This window comes from Anser anser (genome assembly GCF_964211835.1).
Source record: "Anser anser genome assembly, chromosome: 7".
In the NCBI taxonomy this organism is placed as follows: Eukaryota; Metazoa; Chordata; class Aves; order Anseriformes; family Anatidae; genus Anser; species Anser anser.
The window spans coordinates 31,068,543-31,089,436 of NC_139727.1; the positions used below are offsets into that span (position 1 = coordinate 31,068,543).

At 42.2% G+C, this 20,894-nt stretch overlaps 1 protein-coding gene across 16 annotated transcripts in view; it reads left to right on the plus strand.

Moving 5' to 3' along the window:
* RBM20 (RNA binding motif protein 20) overlaps nt 1-20,894 on the plus strand; it is a 125,225-nt gene that overhangs the window by 56,503 nt on the left and 47,828 nt on the right. Inside the window, exon 1 of one of the 16 annotated variants that reach the window (XM_083843178.1) lies at nt 12,615-20,730. The exons of the other annotated variants lie outside the window; for them this stretch is intronic. Within the exon in view, the coding sequence (XP_083699304.1) occupies nt 20,702-20,730 (29 nt within the window). The 5' untranslated portion in view covers nt 12,615-20,701. Of the gene's footprint in view, nt 1-12,614; nt 20,731-20,894 lie in introns of those variants that run through there. 16 annotated transcript variants of the gene reach the window in all.

Genomic DNA, 20,894 nt, shown 5'->3' on the forward strand with positions numbered 1-20,894 from the left:
TGCAATAACTGAAAGTGTAAGAACTAAGTGAAAGCGTGAGGCTGTGGACGCCCTTTCCCACGGTATTCAGGGCAGGAGAGATCTGTCGGCGCTGGAAAAAAGCACGGGCGCTTGGAATCAACCTGCCGTGTTACCCACCTTGCCATGGATGTGCTGCGTTGTCACTCGTGGGGCCGGCTGCCAGCCAGGAGGGTGGGCAGCCAGCCCAGGGCACGCAGGGCTGCCGGTGCCGCATGCCCGCAGCCTCATGGCCAGTGCTCCTGGGCTCGCTATCGCCTGGGCTGCGGGACGGCTGAGGGGTCTCGGTGCCGTTGTGCAGATCCGAGAGAAGTGCTTGCCTCTACTTCAAAGACTTTGTTAAGGATTAGAGGGGTTTTAACAAGGATTGTGTGGTTTCATTGCTCCGGGTGTTGGAAAATGTGGTCCTGGATTAAGCGGGTAGAGTTTACAGTCCGGCTTGAAAGATGAGCTACAAGAGGTTCCCATAATAGTGGGAATTAAGTAATGCGAGTTGAGGCACAACAGAGGAGACAATACACATGGAGAGAACAAAGGAAAGGAGTAACACGGCCAAGTGAAACAGCCACGCAGAGAAGTTCTGAGCATGCTCGGATTGCCTCGAGACAGCAGCAAACAATTTAATAGTAATTTGCCAATATATATCTGGCTACTGGTAAAGCTATACAATATGTTGCATCCATTTTCATTAATGTATTGATTAAAAATAGAACATATTACTCTCCCTCATGTGAATGAACTGGGATACTCCCTGAGTGCAGTTTAAAAGATCGGTATTATAATTTAAACCATAGAAAACACAGGTGCAGGGAACATAAATAAGATTACACATGCTTTAGCCCTTCCATATCATGAACTCTTTAATTATCCTTCTCTGCTTGTAACTGAATATAGGCAAACCAGGCTTGTGTTTATGGAGAGCAATGGGTGATATTTCTTATGAGATGCCTTGATGAGATTGCTGTATCATCTGACGCTCTTGACCAAAAGTCATTTTCTTACCTTCTAGCCTGTCAAGAACAGAAGACTTTTTTTTTTTTTTTTTTACATCCTGATGACAGATGAGACTAGTGTGCTGCACATGGGAATCTTCTTTGTGTAAGAGGTAATGAATGAGTTTTATAGCAGAGGGTTAAGAAGGCTTGCTTTTTTATTTTCTTTTGTAAATGGGCATGAAGAACATTGATGTGGGGATCATTAATGGTAATAGTCGACTCTAAGGAAAAATCACCTGTTTGAATGCTTCTTGGTGTTGGGGGTAGGGAAAGACCTTTTGTGTTCTAGGCACAGCTTTGAGGGTAAAGCCCTGTTGATGGTGTCTGAATTTGAGCGTGTTTGGTGACTCCTGCAGAGGAAACTGATAGGTCTGGTCTGGGTTCCTAGTGAATAAGCACCTGTATCACAAAGCCTGGTTGTTGGCCTCAACAAAGGCAGACCAAATTCCCTGAACCTCTAGAAGGAGTCAACATTCTGCATCGTATGGGAGCTGCTTGGATTTACGTTTCCATTCCTGGCTGTGTTGCTGCTGTTTGCTGCAGCAGTAGCATTCAAGGGGCCAGGCTCACCGTACTTCCCAGTAGACTGAGGCCCTCTCTGTTTCAGTCTTTCAGGATGACAAAGGTTTCAGTAGCTTCCTCAAGATGCTAAAATGGTCGTGTTTTGTTCTGATCTGGCACATCTCGGTCTGTCGCATTCTCATTTGGGGGTTCTCTGTAATTCATGTAGAAAGTGCTAGAACGGAAATATGAAAGAGCTATAAGGGATGAAACCCTGCTGAAAACCACTGGGCTTCCAAAGTCAGTTGCTGAATTGCAGTCGTCTTGCTTATTACTAGTTGAGTGGCATCTAAGAAAAATAACGTAGACCTGTAATCCAAAAAAAGGAGAGAAACGTTATAATTTCTGCAACTTAACTAGGTGGAAGCAACTTACATGCTTTTATATACTTTTTTTTTTTTTTGATTTGGGGAAGAGCTACGTTTGCTCAGGCTGGTGCTGGGATGGAGAGAGAAAGGGCCGTAAAGAGGTCACCAAGCTGTCGGAAGAATTAGGGCAACGTGGCTGCAGTCAGCGGACTTGTCGCTTTAGGGGCGTTGGAGTGACAAAGTGGCTGGTTGATTTCTCTGGACTCCAAGGATGAACTTAAAGGTGAATATAATGTGTCATGTCGTTCACATAACTTACCTATCAGTAACACTTCTATATTGTCAAATGTGTGTGTTATATATAATCTCTGCCAAAAGGATCAGGTTCAAAGGATAAACTCTGGCAGTGATGTGGACTCAATTTGACCTTGTAAAGAAGGTAGTCCCTTCTCCTTGGTTGTACCGTTTTTCATAAAAGAGAAAACGAATGTCTACCTGAGCTGTTTCTTCTTCCACCACACAGGCTATGCAGGACTTCTAAGAAGAGAGCATATCTGCTTATAGCCCTTGGGTTAAGCTTTTGACAAGAAGCCATTCTGTTTTTTTTGTTCATAAACGTTTTCTGTTAAAAACATGATTCATGGTTGGCGTAAATGGCTGGAATAACAACGACTTGGGTTACTGTTGATGGTCAGCAATGTCTTTAAGTGTCTCTCCTCACCAGACTTGAGAGGAACGGTGTGTCCTGTCTCCCTGCTGTCAGCCCTTGCAGCCTGGATGTGTCAGCACAATGCCACTGGCAGATGGAAAAGTTGCAGTAAATACGCACAGTTATGGTTTAAGCGAAAAAGCTGTGGGAAAGGAAATACATTAATCCATTGCGGCTGTTTTTTCTTTTAAGTAAGCCTCTGTAATAAATCGTGAGTTTTTCCTGGACTTATCCTTTATATTTCTAGATTCCTTTCTTGAGTGGGGAAGGGAGTGGAATAGAAATCGAACTGAAGCATACAAATTATTAAAATACAGAAGCAACTGAAAATTAAATTAGGTCGTGCATGTGGAAAGAAATCCTCTCCCATATGGTCTCTTTTTTGAACACACTTCAGGAAATCCTGGTCTTGCAGATCATAAAATACGCCCTATTTGTACAAGTGTGTCGTTTGTTTAGGTGGTGTTGTGGGGGCAATGCTTAGGGGGTGCTTTAAAACCAGAAAAAAATGGATCCCTGAAGCTGAGAAGAGTTAAACCTGATGAGCAATTGAGTATAGGCTTCTCTTTGAAAGTAAACTAAACATTCAGCTTTTTAACTCTTCAGACACTTTCTTCCTACATAATCAGGAATTTCATGTCTGATCCTCTTTGATTTTTGCAATTTTCAGAACATTTTGCATATTTTTATGGTGGCTAAAAAGGTGAAGATATTGAAGGTGTTGCAAAACACTTTTAAAAATTCAAAGCAATTAATATGATTTTAAAATATATTTCTTTCTCAGATGCCTAATTTGTGTTTTTAATCTTATGTCATCATTTCGCTGTTTTCCCAGTTGTTATAATTTTTATATCATAGAAGGACCGGATAGCCTAAGAAGGAAATTTCATATGCCAGAAAGATGTTGAGAAAAATCATGCATTATTTTTCCCCTTTCTCCTTCTTCCCCAGTAGGAAATCACCTTTGGGCTACACAAGAACCTTATTCCTTTTAAAAATACTGTGACCTATGCCTGGTGCAGCAGCGATGCGGGATGCCTGCCCTTCCAGTGTAGCATCTCCATAGGGCTGTTCCTTGTACCCATAGGGTTACGAGGAGGGCTTTAGCCTCCTGTTCTCCGCGGATGATACCACAGCTGCTGCTGTGGCGCAGCTAATTCCCCTTTTTGATGTTCATGTGGGTGTTGCTGCAAGGGCTGGTGACAAGTGGCTGTACGCTGAGGACACGGGGAGCAGGAGCCTGAACTTTTTCTGCAGAGATGTTGTTAAAATTGAATAAAATCCCTGCTCCAAGATGGGGTAAGAATGACAGAGTCTGCACACGAAGCTGAGCTCAGAAATAGGCACAGATCCAAGCCTAGAGTATCTGCACGCGGTGCCAGTTGCTTTTGGTCCTTGTCGGGATAGACGAAGCCATGGCAGAGCTCCGTGTTGCTACGTCTGGACCCATTTCTTGTGCTCCAGCCAGTTTATTTTAAGCTAGCCTGAAATATCTCTATGCTGTACCATAGTGGGTAATGTATGCAAAGTCATGGATTTCAGTGGTATCAGTTCCAGAATAACTGTTCTGTCACATGGAAACCTTACAGGGAAAAAAAAAAAGGATAAATAAAAGTAAACGGCGTGAAACTCTAACAAAAGTGTTGCTGACCCTTAAATATCCGTCTCTTGCTTTTCAGAAAGTTTGTGGAAGCTGGAAATACTCTAGGAAAAGGTGGCCAGCTAAGGACACTTGGCTGAATTAAATCATGGCTTGTGTAGGCTCTGTTCTGTCAGTAATTTCATATCCTCCGAAGAGCTTGTTGATCTTCTTACAAGGGCTTGATGTGAGCAAAGTCAGGGCAGAAGCTGATGCGAAATATGTGTTACACGGCCAAGTCATGCACAACGAAACCGGTAAACCCACGTGTAACATGTATTTGTGCTGCGGGTGCCCGCTTGTTGGCTAAGTGTTATTTTTGTCAGGGCTGTCATGTCGAGCTGTACTTATCTACGCGCAGTCAGTTTTGTCCACATTCTGGGGGGTCTCCACCACAGAAAACCCAAGGAAAATGTGTAAATATTGCTTTAATGAACAACTGGCACTCAGAAAAACTGTAGCAGAACTTTTTTTTTTTTTTTTTCCTAAAAACCACAAAACGTCACTGAAGTGCATTGTGAGCAGGATAGCTTCAAGTTCAGCTCTCAAAGCAGCTTTTGTTCTTGGAGAAAAATGCCTTCCTGAGGAAAACTGCGCGCTGCCAGCGCTAGCTCTAATGTGGACGGGGCACCTCATTCCTTCGTGAAGGAGATATTGTAGCTATGTAAACAGGAGGAAATGCAGATGTTTTCCTTGTTCAGCTCCGCTGCTCAGATAACGCCGCGCTGTGCACCATGTGTGCCCCGTGCCGTGTGGATCCTGCAGTCCTCAGAGGGGCTTGGTTTAAACATGCCCTACAACATTGCTGAACTCTGGGGATGTGGATAGCCGCCCCAGCCATTCTCCTTCATGCGTCTTTTCTGATGTTTTACCTGTGCCAACCACAGAAGTATCTTAGGAGTTAAACTTTCAGACTGATTTCCCTTGCTGCTTGTCTTCTAATGCAGATTATATTATTTTTTTCTTGCGGGAGCTGTTCATTCACTTTTAGGCAAGAACCCCACAATTTCTTGTTAGCAAGAAGGCTACAATCTAAAGTTTCATCGATGTTTTTGCAACTGTCTGCCCCCGTGCATTCTGAGCTACAAAACTGGGAACTCTTCTAGTCCTCAAGCCAACGGGTTGCTTTTCTTCTGCAGTGTTTAACTGTTCTGCTGCTCGTCAAAGTGAGATATCCCAGACGTCCCCCCCGCCAGAATAGGGGAGAAGTCTCCTTGACTTCAATGAAACAGACTCCAGTTTCTCTCAAGAAGCAGCCCAATATTTGGGTTTGGCAATAAACCTTGATTCTGGTCTTCTGTCAGTGCTCCACGAGCAGCATACATTATACCTCACAGAAACGTGTCCTGGCATACGTGGAGACTGAGGGGCGAGAGAATACCATGCTTATGAAGCTATTTCAGCCTAAAGAGAACACCTTCCTCAGGTTGGGGAATTAAATACTTAACTTCTGTTGAATTTTGGAAAATAAGCTTCAACATAACCACTTAAAAACATTTTTAAATACCTTTTGTTGCGTCAGAGGAAGGGAGCGTAGCAATCTTATACCAGCTGTCTTTTTGATAAATGACCCTACATAGACTAGCAGAGGCTGCGACATTCCTCTTACCCCCTCTTGATAATCTGAAAATCTTCTGTGCTGGAGTGCCTGCTCCAGGGCAGTAATGTAGGAACGTCAGATAAATTCTGTCTTTCATTCCCTGGGGCATACGCTAGCCAGTAAGTTATACAGCAAGCTAAAAAGGGTGCACCAAAACCCAATGTGATGTCTTCCCTAGGAATCAGAATATTAGGAATATATAAATGGCAGTGCAAGAAGATATTGATGACTAGAAGAAATGAGACTGGCTCATGACATGATCCCTTTAAGAAGGAAATACACTGATCTTCAGAAAATATATTGTAAGCCCATTACTTAGTCCCTTTATATTATACCAGAGCACTAACTCTGCTGCCCTTGGGCTGAAGAGCTCCATTCTGTTGTTCAGTTTTCTAAAGACTCTACAGTCAGTACCTTTTCTTGAACTGTCCTGAAATCTGAGGTCTCACTACATGAGAGGATTAGCCTTCTATGTTTGGGGATATTTCCTTGTCATACCTCTCAAAATATAACATCCTCCTACCATAGAAGCTTTTCTTAATTTCTGCAGATTTTTTTTTTTTTTTTTTAATATGAGCATGTAGGAATTGCACTGTTGTTCTGAGCACACCCCAAAGCAGCAGAGCTCTGGATGCTCACCTGCATAGTGCAGCGCCCATTCATCTTTAGCAGAGCAAGGCTGACAGCTTGGAAAAAAAAAAGTTGGTGGGACAACAGAGGTGGGAATCCGATGTGCAGGGCTATAGATCACCCGACGTGTGCCCAGATCATACTGCCAAAAAGGCTTCTAGCCTTGCAGACATCGTGAGAGCTGGCTAGTCCAAGGAGATGTACACTAGCCAGTTGAATGCCATTTATAACCAGCCAGTCCCAGTTCCTCGGTATCGGGACTGGTGTCTTTTAGAATATTTATCAGACAGCTGTGAAGCCTTTAGCCTTCCTGTGAAGAGCTGACCATTGTTGGTAGATATGACACAAGTTCTGTTCATCAGTAAGTGAACGTTTATTGCAATGAATGAAATTCATTATGCTGATTAAATAAAATTGTGCTGACTAGTAAATTCTAACAAAATTAACTTGTAGTGCCTTATCTTTTCTTTTAAAGTATCTGGTCTTTGAAAGCCTGTTAGCATTTAATCTCTCTTATGAGTTACCTCTGTTTATTTTGTGAAGGCATACCTCAAGGCATCCTGACATCTTGTCTTTGTTCACCTCTTCTGTACCCTGCTTAGTGTTGAAGCTTTCTGGAGATCATGGCACTGCTCTTCAGCAAGTTGTTCGAGTGTGCTGGAATGCAAAGTGCTTTTGCTTTTATCTAATACTGTGGAAATCAGTTGAAGTGTTTCAGCATATTTCAGCAGTAAATATGACATCCTTAAGTTCAATTACATATATTTTGCTCAGTCACATTTGCAAACAGACTGAAGTTTGTGTTTCATGTGGCTCAGTAGCATAAGTTAATTGTAGAATTATTAACAAATGAAATATTTTTTTTTTATTTTTTTTTTTTCCATCTCAAAGTCCTCTTCTATTCAAGCCAAGTTGACTGGAATGTGGATTTTAAAGATATTTAACAGTACCAATAAGCAATTGAATGTGACACCCTGAAATTTAATTCCCTGTAAAGATTTTTAACAAATTCAGGATGTAGCACAAGATCCCCATAGCACAAAATAATGTAAGAATGATGCATAATTATGTTGTTGCACAATACAAAGTGCTTGCTAATGAGTAGAGAACAATAGTCTTCGTAGAGAAGGGAGACAATAAGCTGTTAATGTATTTATTGTCCCAGCTACTAATATGTGCAAACTTTAGATCATTTAGAGTGGGGTGTGTGTATGTGAATATATGTTATAAATAATTTCTCCCATGTTCTGTTCCAGGACAAGATTAATGTAATGTGCTGGATTTGGCACAGAACCTGAAATCATTTAGAAGATAGAGCCAGTGCAGAACGTGTCAGCTTGCTTTTTTAAGCAGCGTCCATTTATGACAAATTGCAGCCTCTATTTTGTGATCTGAACTGAGAGGCATTTTGCTCACAAGCATTTACGATATAAAATTCCTGACTGGTCATTCTTTCCTTGCAAATCATCCAAGGGGGGAGCCTCCTGCTTGAAAACCTCTGCGTCTGTTATTGTTGTGCTGCTGAGATCTTCGAGTTGCTTTGACCCCTTGGCTCAGGGGGTTGCGGGTGGAGGAGCTCTCTGCAGAGAAGCTGCAGCTCCCAACAGCTTTGGCAGCACGTGCCAGGGTCCCAGGGCTTCCAGCTTCCAGCCACAGAGCCAGGAGCTGAGCCCTGGCTGCGGTCAGTGCTTCAGGGTCCTGTCCCAGCAAGTGTGAGACGGGTCCTGGGCTGCCCAGCTTTTTGATGGAGACTCAACTGAGCAGTGCCCATAGCCCTATCTGCAGGCAGGGCTCGCCAGATTTGCTGCTTGGTGGTGGAGGACCAGAAGGCTGAAGTTGGAGAGTGCAGACCAGAGCGTAGTGCTCTGGCAGGAAACACTGGGGAAACTGCTGGCACTGCCGTGCCCAGTGGTTTTGTGCCCAATGTTTTTATTGAAAAGGAATCAAGGACTCAGAGGTGAGAAAATGACCTTGATTTGACAAAACACACAATTCCTTTCTCCATCTTTTGTGCTTGTTACTAGAGTGAACCACAACGCAGCTCTTCTGGGCTGCTCTAATACAGCAGCAAAGACCAGCTGTAGAGAAGGCGAGCCCTGATCCTGTAAATCGCTACCTATGACCAAACTCTCGCATTTGACCAAACCTCTTGAATTAAGACCTTGTTACCTTTTACAACCTCCCTCAGTCTGCTGAAAGCAGTCAGGAAGGGAGAGGTGGGCCAGGAGATGTCTTTTGGAAGTTCAAGGGTTTGCAGTAGGGGCACAGGGAGACGGTGATGGACAACAGCAAACTGGTACAAACATGACGGGTTATAAAGGCAGCAGGAGATATTTGAAAACAGTGTGCAAAATAAATGGCTTTGCGCTTCATATTTGAACATTCCTCGGGGATTTAAAATAATCTGCAGGGTTAATACGAGAGGAAATAATACTGAATTGCCGAAACGTGAAGCAGTGGATATTCAGTAACGTGCTCGGTCCTCAGGCCTGGCTTCTTGACTTCCTTCCATCCGTCTTCTGCAGATGGGCTTGGTTTGTTTTCTGGGTAATTCCGAGTGTCTCTGGGAGGTTTTCTGGGAGGGTTGGCTGTACGTGTGCAGTCGGTGCTTCCCTTGAAGGTTTGAGCTGCGTGGAGAGCTTGTAAATCTGCAGCCAGCGACGCCGCTGCGTGTTTCTGTAGGCATAGGGATTAAAAGACATACTGGAGAGGCACCACAAAGTTCTGCCGGGCTGTTCTCTCAGAGGCTATATGACTGACAGAGAAGGGTTAAATTTATTTGTCTGTTGAACAGTGATAAACAGTTGTCACTGATAATAAATTATCTAAACTGCAGGTGGTCTTTGGTAATGACAAATGCAGGCTTTATGACCTATGTTCAAGCTAGTAAACACTTCAGTGCATCTCTGTGCTGGCTTGGCTAAAAATAGCCACTAACCCCAGTGAAATCTCCTTTAAGGATTTCTGTACTTAAATAACATTTGTGTTTTACTGTCTGTACCACAAGCAGAGAATGAGTAAGAGGGGAAGATCAAAATAAGTAAAATAATTATGGAAAATAAAAAGAAGTCTAGGGGAGGAGTGATTGCAGCAGCCGTGTGTGAAGGCTGATGGGTAACGCTATAAAGATTTGTTTATATTTCTATCTTAAAATAATGGCTGTGCTGGAAGCAAGGAAGCAATTTGCTTCCCTATAGCATCTGTAAAATCTCAATCCATGAGACTGTCATCTAGTTTAAATTGTTTCTCAGTAAATTATTTTTATGCTGCAGGATAATTGTTTTTGTGTGATCATGATTTCAATTAACTCTTCGAAATCTTAGAGCTTCTGCACATGGTTATTAATTGTAGCTGAAGGCTGAAGAAATGCAACCAGCCCTGGGATAGGCAAGTGGTTCTTGTTTTCAGGGATGTTTCCAGAAGCTGCAGTTACCTGCCTGGTGTATTTGTTTCAATTAATGCCTAGATAATTTTACATCTGTAATGGAGCACCTTTACTTCACCTTACAGAGGGCTTACTGAAACGTGTGGGTAAACCTCCCGCTGGGTAAGCAAGGGTGCTCACCTGATTTATTTATTTTTTTAAAGAAAATACCAGTGTCATGGCTCTGCTTATGGTGGATGCACTTGATTTCTTTGCCGTCCTTTTCTTGGCTCACCCGTAAAAAGTACACTCAATACTTGACAATCCAAAACTGTAAAATGTATTTAAGCAAAATAACTAAAGCACCTTGGAGTTCTTGAATAAAGAAAGGACTTTGCAGATGACTGAAGCACCGAAGGTTAATTTAGGGGGAGGAAGACCAACAGCATGTATCTTTAATGAGGGAAGTGCAGGCTGAAGTGATTACTCAACCTCTCGTGATATTGCAAGACAGATAGGAGCAGGACAGCAAGAAATTAGTTCTGTGTGCATTTCTGTAGACTTACCAAAACATTTTTGACGTTTTTGCCTTGGCTACTTGGCACTAAGGCAGTATGAAGTTTTTTGGTCTGGAATTGGCCGCCTTGCTTGCCTGGAAGGTACTCTCCACAGGCAAGTAGGGAGGTTTGCAAAGGAGTGGGATGATCTCGCATCTTTATTCAGCACGCCAAGGCTGTTACTCATCCCATGCTGGGAGTGGAAAAGAAGAAAGGTTTCTAAAATTCAGCATGGGGAAGAGTTGAGAGTATTCCTAAACTGCATTTTTTTTCTTCTTTTGCATTCTTTATTATGCATTAAAGTTCACCACAGCGTCTGGCCCTTGTCTCCTCCGGGTGCCTTATTGTGAAGGTTATGTAGCTGCAGCTTTACGCTGAGATCGTTCCAGAGCCCAGGAAAAATGTATCCATGCTGTCCCTTTTAACGAACACTACGGGATGCCAGTCGCTGTTGACAAGTATGTGGTGCAATGCCCTGTGGATTTCAGTAATCCGTGCTTGCGTTTATCCACAGAGTTATGTCATTATGTCATAAAAGCAGAAGAGACAATAAATGTTAGTTTGTATAGAGTTAATGTAATTTAATATGGATTCCATACGCTTTACTATGCCCTGTTCTGAAAGCATGTATGTACAGCTATTCTAGCAAGGGCCTTTAAGACAGGTTGCATGAATAAAATTATTTGTGTGCTTTTACCTCTGCAGGATCAGGCTCCAGGTGTTGAACTAATATGTTTATGTTGTGTATTTTTATCGTTTCTGTTGTACGATTGACTATAGAGAATATTTGATAGGGGTTACTTATACTCGATTATAGTGCTCAGAATAATTTATGTTCCTATAACTACTTCGAGCAGGAGAATAGAGAGAAAGAAATAGGTTCCTTACATTCTTGCTTGGATTTATGCTTTTTGACTGTTCCAAATTATCTGCTATGCTCTGCAGCCTGAAACAATCACCTGCTGCCCTTCTTGTGGGAATGTGCAATGCAGTTCTGCTAAGTCTTTCTTGACTCCTGGGAAGCTAAAAACAGCTTGCCCATCCACGTGTAAATGTTACACACTGTGAATTGCCCAGGGGCAAGCGAATCCCTTTTTGCATCTGTTTCTGTGAAAGGTTTGATGTTCCAGGTTATTTATATCCTGCAGTTATTGCCAAATATATGATGTAATTTCCTAACTTGTGGCCTCATGACTACTTGCTGATGTTATTCCATTTCACAAATAGCATGAATGAAATACAAACTTCATACACCTAAAAGAAAACTTGTCTCGTCTGCCTCTCCCACCTGTTGTGTCTCTGTACCCACAGACGATGCTGCTGCCACTGCTGGCGGTAGGGATCATGTCACCAACTGCTCCTCCAAGGACAGTTCTCGCATGCATCAGGCTGCAAGAGGTATAAAATGCCTTTTCTCTTTTCTGCTCGTATAAATGTCGTAGGTTCAGCGTTCAGATTCATCCCAAGACGCCGATGCACGTCATTTTATCCATCTGCATATTTATTTCTTTTTGTCCAATGGCCTCGCTTTCCTTGAATCGGGGGCAGGGCAATTTGAAATCCGGTGCCCTTGTAAAAACAATAATTTTATGGTTTATAGCTGCGTGGCGTGTGCACGGTAGGCTAAGCTGATTGGTAACACCAGGGTTTCCCGTGAAGCTGGTGGGATTGACAGCCACAGCTTGATGATGAAGACAGATGGAAATCTGCTGTGTCTGCAGGCGGTCATGCCCAGCAGGTTTTAAGGCTGCAGCTATGTGAACACCAGTCGCACAGCAAAGTCAAGGCCCCAAACCCCTGGTCCCTGGAACCAGTGGGATACGAGGGAATGAAAACAGCTTTCCCTAAATGCCTGTTATTGTTAGGTTTCTTGGCTTTGTTGCTCAGGAGGGCTAGTGCAAAGATGCTGTTATTAAGATAAGCTGCAATTGGTGTGGCAATCGCATCGAGGTGTGAAGTCTGGATACATTTCTCTTTTGTTTCTGTCTTTCTTAAACAGCTTCAGCCTGCTTCCACAGTGAAAAGCAAGCAGATATTTAGTTCACCTCTTGTTGACTGCATGGCTGAGTATGTGCATGAAAAATCTGTTGTCACTCAATGTTGCTTGTCCGGGATGACAGTCACCTCGTCCCATGAGATGGACTGGCTGCAGGGATTTGTCAGTGGTTGTGCTTGGTGGATCACAGTTCTCTCCTGAGGTATTGGAAATGCCCTAAGTTTCCCTTCATCCCAGGCAAGTGTTCCTGCTCATCCTGAAGATCACCAGGATAGCCTGGTGCTGTTTTCTCCAAAATCAAATCGTATTTCTGCTCAGCGTGATACATGCTCCTATAATTTTTAAATTGTTTTAAGGTATTGCAGGACATGTGCTCTGCGAACGTGAACCACACAAAAAGGTTATGACAGCAGTATTGTGCACAGTATTGCAATATTGAAAAAATACTTCTCGGAGTGCTTTGATTTTAATCAATAGGAATAAAGTTTCCCTTATTCCTCTGTTTCTTTTAATATAGGTGCCCATAAGTGACACTGTGTTCCAGCCATGAACAGGAAAATGTTGATTCATACCCATCCCTCATCTGCAAGAGCATTTTAAAAAGATATATTTTTCTCATTTTCCTTTACATTCCATGTATTTTGTTCAATTTTTTCTTTCCACCAGTTTTAAATCAAAGTATGGACTATGTCAGTAGGAAAATGCATGTTTAATTTCTTTATATTTGCCTGCTTTTCAGGCAAACGGGTACATACGGGTACAGTCAACAGCCATCCCTTAGTTCTGGTAGCCTGCTCTAGCCTCCCGATCATCACCTAACTTTAGGTTCGCAGGCTGGGCCTTCTTACCTTTCTACTCCTATCCACATATGTTGTCTGCAGAAGTAGCTAAGAATAAAATCCTGCTGTTGTTCTTAGTTTTGATCTCCTTCCAAAAGACAGTTGTCAGGAGAAAGGAAGAAAAACAGGAGGCAGCTGATAAACTGCTTCCTTATAAGCCAACAAAATTCGTTCTGTGATAGTGCAGCAGAAACAAGTCCCTGGGAGGGTGTAAATGTGGTCATGGCTCTGGCTTTGCAGATGCGCGCAAGAAAGCCATGCCCTGCAGGTAGGTGTGTAGGGGAAAGATCCTTAAGGTTGCCTTAGACTGCAGGGATTTTTCCAGCTACAACTCTGGGCCACGATCCAGGGAGATGAAGAGCTCTCTCCATGTGGCAGCCTGTACCTCACAAACTGGAAGATGAAGCCTGTTTGGACACTACAAGAAGTAAATAGGAGGAAGGCACTGAATCTGCATTTAATTTATAAGATTATGCCCCATTGCTAAGTTGAATGTACGAGCTGAGCTCAGCTTGCTGTGAACAAATTTATCCCTTATTACAAAATACTTGGAAGAGAAATTGCTCACATAGCACTGAGGGGCCTGTGGAAGACGAGCAGGAGAGAGACGATATTCTTGGCAATTTTAAGAAAGGCTGTGCGTTGCTGAAACCTCGGGGAAATTGTCTGTGTCACCGGGGTCGTAAAACTCATGGGATACTTCAGTAGTTGAACCACTGCTGCACCCAGTTATCTAGATTGAATGGTGGCTTTGAGCAGTAGATGCAGCTCCTAAGGGAAGCTTGCCCAGGCCTGAAGGTGGCCAGTTTACATCTGCCTAAGCTAGGGCTCTGTCCTCGCCTTTCAGTACAGTGCCCATTCATTCCTCAGACTTCCAAACACACTGCTTGTTTGTGTGTGTGGTGTAAGGAGTTTGCTACAGGGCGCGTTCTGTAACTTCCCTCTCCGCTCCCATGGCCATCCATAGTTTTAGAAAGGGTGAGCACAAAAAATGAAGAAATGATGCTATGTGTTACAGCATTAAGGAATGAATGAGTAACTCATAGCCACTGAGTTTTGACTGCATGAGGATTAATCTGATAATCAAGTTCTGGAAAATAATCCATTACAGATCACTGAATAAAACCAGAGACTGGTGGGAACTAGCCCATTGTGCGGCAGTATGTGGGAGGAAAATAAAAACAGATATGGAATATTTAAAAATAGGCCATTCAATATACCAGAGATCTGATGCAGCCAATTGGAGCACACTTAGCATTGCTAAAAATGGACAATCTTTTAATACAAAAACCAGTGCACGCAACACCAGCTGAATCTATTTCAGACGTCATGAGCAGGGATACAGATGAATTGATCAAGGGAATGAGATTTGGTGGTTGCCTAGGGACCGGTGAGCGTGACCTACTTCGCTCCAAAGAGCCATATGCTGGTTTTTATGGGCAACTTGCTGATCTGGTGTTTCAGAAGGGTGAAACTTTGTCACTCTGGGGAAGATTTTAGATCAAAGTTGATTGAGAAGAAAAAAAGAGAAATGTGTAAATTAAACTGGGATTTTGTTTTTGTTTAGAAGCACTTGCAAAGTATCACTGCATTCATTCCCCTCAATAACTGAAAAATCAACAAGGCATTCTGGTAGTGAAGGTAAAAATGAAAGAATTAAAACTGAGGTTGATGGTAGAATTTAAATGGAGAAGAATGATGCTAGTGAAGAGGGAGACCCAGTACCAGTTAAAGACTAAAGTGGCTAGAATTGATGTAAAACTACAACTAGTTATTAAATACTTCACTTTCTAATAAATACTTCATTTTTCTATTTGGAAAGTAGCAGGATAACCTAGTTGTATCATGTGAAGCTGAAGTCATTATTTAATGAGGATACGATAATGTTTATTTTAGTAGAACTGCACTGAGAATTAACCAGTCTGGTTAGCTGCACTGGGGAATCCTGAGAGTTGGATCCAAAAGTACCCTAAGGTGATTGTTCTCCTGTTAGTTTCAAAAATCATGGAAAGTGGGAATAAATCCAGACCATTGAAGAAGTGCTAACCCCTGAAAAACGGTGACTGGGATGGTCCATGTAGCTGTAGTGCAGTTTGTTCAATGCCAACATGGGACAAAATAACAAGAATTTTTAAGATGAATTCCATCGATAAAGACTAAAACAAGCAAGCAAGCTTCAAAGGTAGAAATATAATTATTTCAGTCAGCATAAACTTCTGTTAAAAGGAGTTTGCTGAATGTTTTTTTTCTTTGAGATTTTTAGTTTTGTTTGATAAAGGTCAGTAGATAGATTGTAAGATTTAATTTTTGCAAGGTATTTTGCTTCATAACTCCCAGTCTTTTGATTTTTAGGGAAAAAACAAAAACAAAACCATTGTTAGAGTGATATTTAAATTGCTGCGTTAAAAAAAGTCTGAAAGCTGTAGGGAATTTCCTTCAAAAGGGGTGTTTTTGGTGGGATATCAGAGATTTGGAAACAGTCTTATTCAGAATTTTCACAAAGTTTGGAGTAAAGTTGCTGTTCACTAGTGCCATAAAGAATACTGCCATGTTACATAACAATAGGACTGCAACTTCCATTTGTGTAGCAAGTTGGGTCCTTGTTGACACGAAACATTCTAATGCCAAATCTGTAATAGTAAGTTCGGAAATGGATATATAAATCAGGGTCCAAATACAATTCCACATTATCAGTAAAGGAAATTAGCCACTGAAACAAACCAAAAGGAGACAACTCAATTAATTCTCTGCCTCTTGACTAAGTTAGATCAAGACTGCAGCGTTGCTCAGGCAGTCTTGCTTTTAGGCGAGCACACATTACTGGGGTAGCTGGGGGAAGCACCCCATGCCGTGGCACACAGGGTAATGCAGGGCGACCTGGTGGCTCTTCCCAGCCTTGAACTTCACAAAACCGTGATTTTTGTGTAGAACCAGGAGAGGAGAGGAGGAAAAGGCAATGAGGTAGAGGGTCAGGGCTGAACCAAAACTTGCAAGGAGAAGAAAAAGCCTGAATAAGTATTTTCCAGGGAGAGACAGGAAACCTAAATTGCATTTCTCTGTCGGGGAGGCAGTGAAAAGGTGAGAATGGGAGAAACAGCAAAAAGTGGTGTAAATCTCTCATTATCCCTAACTGCTTTCCTTCATCCCCTATTTTGATTTCCAGTTCGTGAGCAAAGATTTTCTATGAAATCCCGTTTCTCTTCCTTTTAAAGTCATTGGAACAGCCTAATGACCAGCAGCCAGAACTGCAGAGTGCCTCTTCATGCCACGCCGTAGCGTCCTGTTGTGTTGCCAATACCTGTGCCAGAATTAAAGCCTGGACAGGTTGGGGATGGCACGGATTTCTCTGTCTTGCTAAAGCAAAGCAAGCGTTGGGTGAGGAATGCGGAGATATTTGACAGTTCAGGTATGCCGGCTTCCAGACTCTCAGACAGAAGCTAACTTGCAGTGATTTGTTGTTGCCAAAAATAGAATCGTCCACAGACCAGTGAGCTGCTCCCAATGGGGTGTAATTAGAAAGGTCACAAGTCTGTGAGTTTGTCTGGATCATGTGTGTTCACTGCCTCAGTATCGGAGACTTGTCTATAATTTCCTCTCTGGGTGAAGATCTTTGGGTTCTGTAAGGGCACTTGTATTGAACAAGTGGACATCACATAAATACTGTATACGACTCAGCTGTCATATGTTGACTTTGATATTGAGGAGGCTTATAACTTAATGGAGTGTGAAGAGATGCTTATCTAGCTCATTTTGTTCATGCTGGAAGATTAGCTCCTCTATACTGAGTGTGCGTACATGTCACCGCTAGGATTCTTGCTTTCTTTTCCTGAACACTTTATCCTACAATAAGAGTGGAGCAAATGTTGTTCAGGAGTAAGTGTATAAATATAATACCGTACCACAGGACTTCATTGACTTGGGACAAAGCCTGAATCCACCACAGAATTTCAGTGCTGCTTATACTGGAAGCAACAGAAGTGGTTATTTGAGTTATACCACTGGCTTAAACCCATGATTAGCCCACTGAACATTAAAACACGTTTCATTGCCCTGGGAGAATTAGTGGGTAAGCAAATAACCACAGGGTCTTCTGTTAAAGCGTATCACAGTTTTTTCTTTGGCAAGTTTTTAGCTCTAATTGTGGTTGGTAATGCTGCTTGGAAGATATTGGAATATCTTGGGGGGAGGGGTTATAAAAATTCAGCAATAAAATCTTAAATATGTGAGTCTGGGTTTTAATTTCAATTTTTGTGAAGGGGAATGTGTGTTCATAAGCTGTTAAATATCAGATCGCAATCAGCAAGGTTTCTCTTTACTTCAAGTAAAGCAAGTTACGTTGGGCTGAGCAGGAGCCTTGGGCTGAAATTGTCCCGGTGATATGGAGGAGTTTGAGCTTTTGGCAAGGATGTAGATGTGAAGCAGCGGGAAACCGGTGGGCTTGGCGCAGGGAATGAGAGGTGAAGTGTTTGCTATTGGTTAGCCAAACAGGTAAGGTGGAATTCAGACCTCCGAGACCTTTCATAGGTACCACCTCGATGTTCTTGTTCGGCTTCTTGAAAACTTTAAAATCTTTGGCACGCCCCCCTTCTTAATAAGGACATAACTTGTAGGCTTCAAGCAAGCTCCTCTTCTTCCTCGTGACAATGCTATGAGCTTCTAAAGGATGAGAAGGTGGTATAGGTTCTAACAGGGTGGCAATGGGTGACTTAGGTCATAAATTGAGCAGGTGTAGACAGTGAAGGTGCAAATGCCCTGACCTTCAGAGAACATCACGGTTTTACAAAGTCTTGTCCCTCAAAATGGGTCAAGCTATCGTAGGTAGCCAGTGCTATGTTGTCCGCAACTACACCACATGTTCTACACATAAGCATCGTTTTGAGAATACAGTCATCTTAATGTAGCTTGCCTATGTGTCTCTTAATCTGTGTGTTGTATCTGTGGTTTATATTTAGGTACACCTATGTACATGTGTATATTTCATTGTGGCTGCCTTTTTGCCATTTCTGCTCTACCTCTGCAGCTTCTTAGAAGTACTTGTCCTAATTTCAGTTGCACTTTTGTGAACAATGAAAAATAATAAGGAAAAGAAAATCTCTTAAAATAACAAGCAGTATTTAAAACTTTTATTCTGGGTAGAACATTTCTAGTGTTCGCTTTATCTGTACGCATACTCTTGATATCAACTTTAAGTGGGCTCAGCTCTTTCACCGCTCCAAAGATAGACTTCTTGTTATAGGACCTTCTGCAGTTGCCCTGGCTGACATCAGGTGGGTTGTCAAAATGTATGGCTTTTCTCTGTTTCTTAATAATTCTTTCCTAACTTTTTTTTTCTGGGTTCAAGCAAATCACGCTTGACCAGATATTACACTGCATTCAGCCCATCTGCATGGCAGCTACCATTTTGCTGTTAAGAGATACCTTTTTCTTTCCTTTTTATTTCTGCAGTTAATTGTTGCTATAAGTTCCTGTTGGGCCTTTTGAAAAGTAGAAAAGGTCAAATACATGTACAGAATACTTCAGAATTACAAGGAAAAAAAAAGGCAAAAACAAAAACCAAAACGACAACAAACGAGTCTATGACATTGTTCAGCTGAAGAGAAGATGTATTGTTCGTAAGCATTTTCCCTCACTGCAATGCAAGTCCCACGCTTAACAGAGGGGGCACAAGGGCAGCACTGTTTAGTAGTCATGGCACAAATCACTGTCCTGAACCATCCAGCACCCTGGAGCAATGCAGAGGCGATTGCAGGCAAATTGCTCCTTGCAAGCAATTCAACTGCTGCTCATGAGAAACAGAACTGCAGTAGCAGTTTGACTTTTATATAAATGAAGCATGGTCAGAAGACATTTCTGGTCAGGCTTTGAGTCCTGAAGATTTCACACTTCCACGCTGCACTGTGCGGATGCCAAAATACTGATCGTGAATGCTAGCACGAAATTCCCAGAGGGCTGGTGCTCAAGTGCTGGATGGAAGTTATGAGACTTGTACAGATGGTCGCAAGGTGGTTTTTAAGTCATTTTTTGGAGTGTGAGAGCTGGCAGCAAAATTATTTTGGAATGCTGTCTGGAAGAAAGATGTGATATGAAACAGATTTCTCTGTGCTGTTACAAGTTAGTACAATATTAATCTAATTTAATTAGTATTATATAAAAAGAGATTGTTTTGTGCTTCCTCATTTCTTTTTATGAGCCTCTGGAACACCACAAGGCATAACAGTGTGTTTAGAGATGAGCTTCATTCGTGTGCTTCATAGTGAAGAGAAGGCACTTACGGGACTGACTTCCTCGCTGCTGTGAATGGTACAATTTCACTGAAATTATGGCCACTTAAGCGTTGTTAAATGTGATCAAAATGCTACTCTGGCAAACCTTTGCTCACCTTGGACCTGATCCAAAGACCAGTCAGGGAACTGGAGACACTTCTTCCAGTCAGTGTTCTGGATCAAACCCTTTATGAAAATAATTTTCTTATCTCAATTGTTATGGCTTCACGTGGCCTCTAAATTGCTGGGAGCTGATATCCATAGATGAAACATGATTTAGCAATGTACCTTACAAGAACTGGGATGTGGAGCATTTTAAAGCTTTCTTAATGCTTAAATGATGAGCATTTAAGAGCTCAAGAAGGGAGATTCAGAGCTTTTCAAGGGCTCAGCAGCAGGAGGATGTTTTTCTGTGGAAGAAAATCTAAATTGAGATCAAATCCTGTGTCCCAAGGTGTTGTCCAAATCATGTGCTGTAGCTTGCTTCCCTTTCTGGTAATACTCTTTGACACACTGTCAGCAACGCCAAGTATGTTTTTCCCTTCCTCACCCTCTATGTGTCAACACATTTACAGCTGTGATTAAGAATTCTCTGTTTTAAGTTTCATACATTTTTGGATTATATTACACTGAAATAAGCCAGTCTTCATCTGATAGTGCGAAGCTGCATGTACATCCCACTGCTTTTTCATAATAAAAGAGCTTTGAGAATGAGCCATGTGTGAAATAATAATGTCATACGTGTGCATATACCTATGGAAAAGGTTGATGAGAAAGCTAAAGACGAGTGTAGCTGAGCTGAGTTTACTCCTACAGCATGCTGGAGAATGCCATAAATGTATTCACAAATTCTTTCAATTCTGGAGTGAAGCCGGAGGGTCTGTAACAGTGACAAGTGAAGATTTACTGCCATCTACTGTGCAGCTGGGCACTGGTTATGCATAACACATGAGAAAAAAAAAAAGTATATATTGTTTTGGAGGGGGGTATTGGTTAGGACTTAAGTTGTTATCCCAACAGCCTGCGGGGTTTTCAAGTTCTGCTTCTGTGATGGACGGGTGATAGCGCAGGGCAGGAGCTGGTGCGTTAGATGGAGCAGTCTGCATGTCCAGAGGCTGGGTGCAGCCCTGCATCCTCCAGCACTGAGTTGGAGCTGCTGATGCTCTGGGTTTGTGTAAGGGTACGGTCCTTCACGTGCTAGAAGAACCTGCGGCTGTTGGCAATGGATCTGATTATTATTATCTTCATAAGGTAGGTAACTATCTTAAAAAGCCTGCTGTGGATGTTACCTTTTACCAGATTTTTTTATAGCCTTTTCCCCAGAAGTAGGGATACCTTAAAATTTCTGTTTAAGATAAATGGTAAAACACAGTAGGGGAAAAGCGAGGTGTTTCAATGCTGTAGTAGGGAGGTGA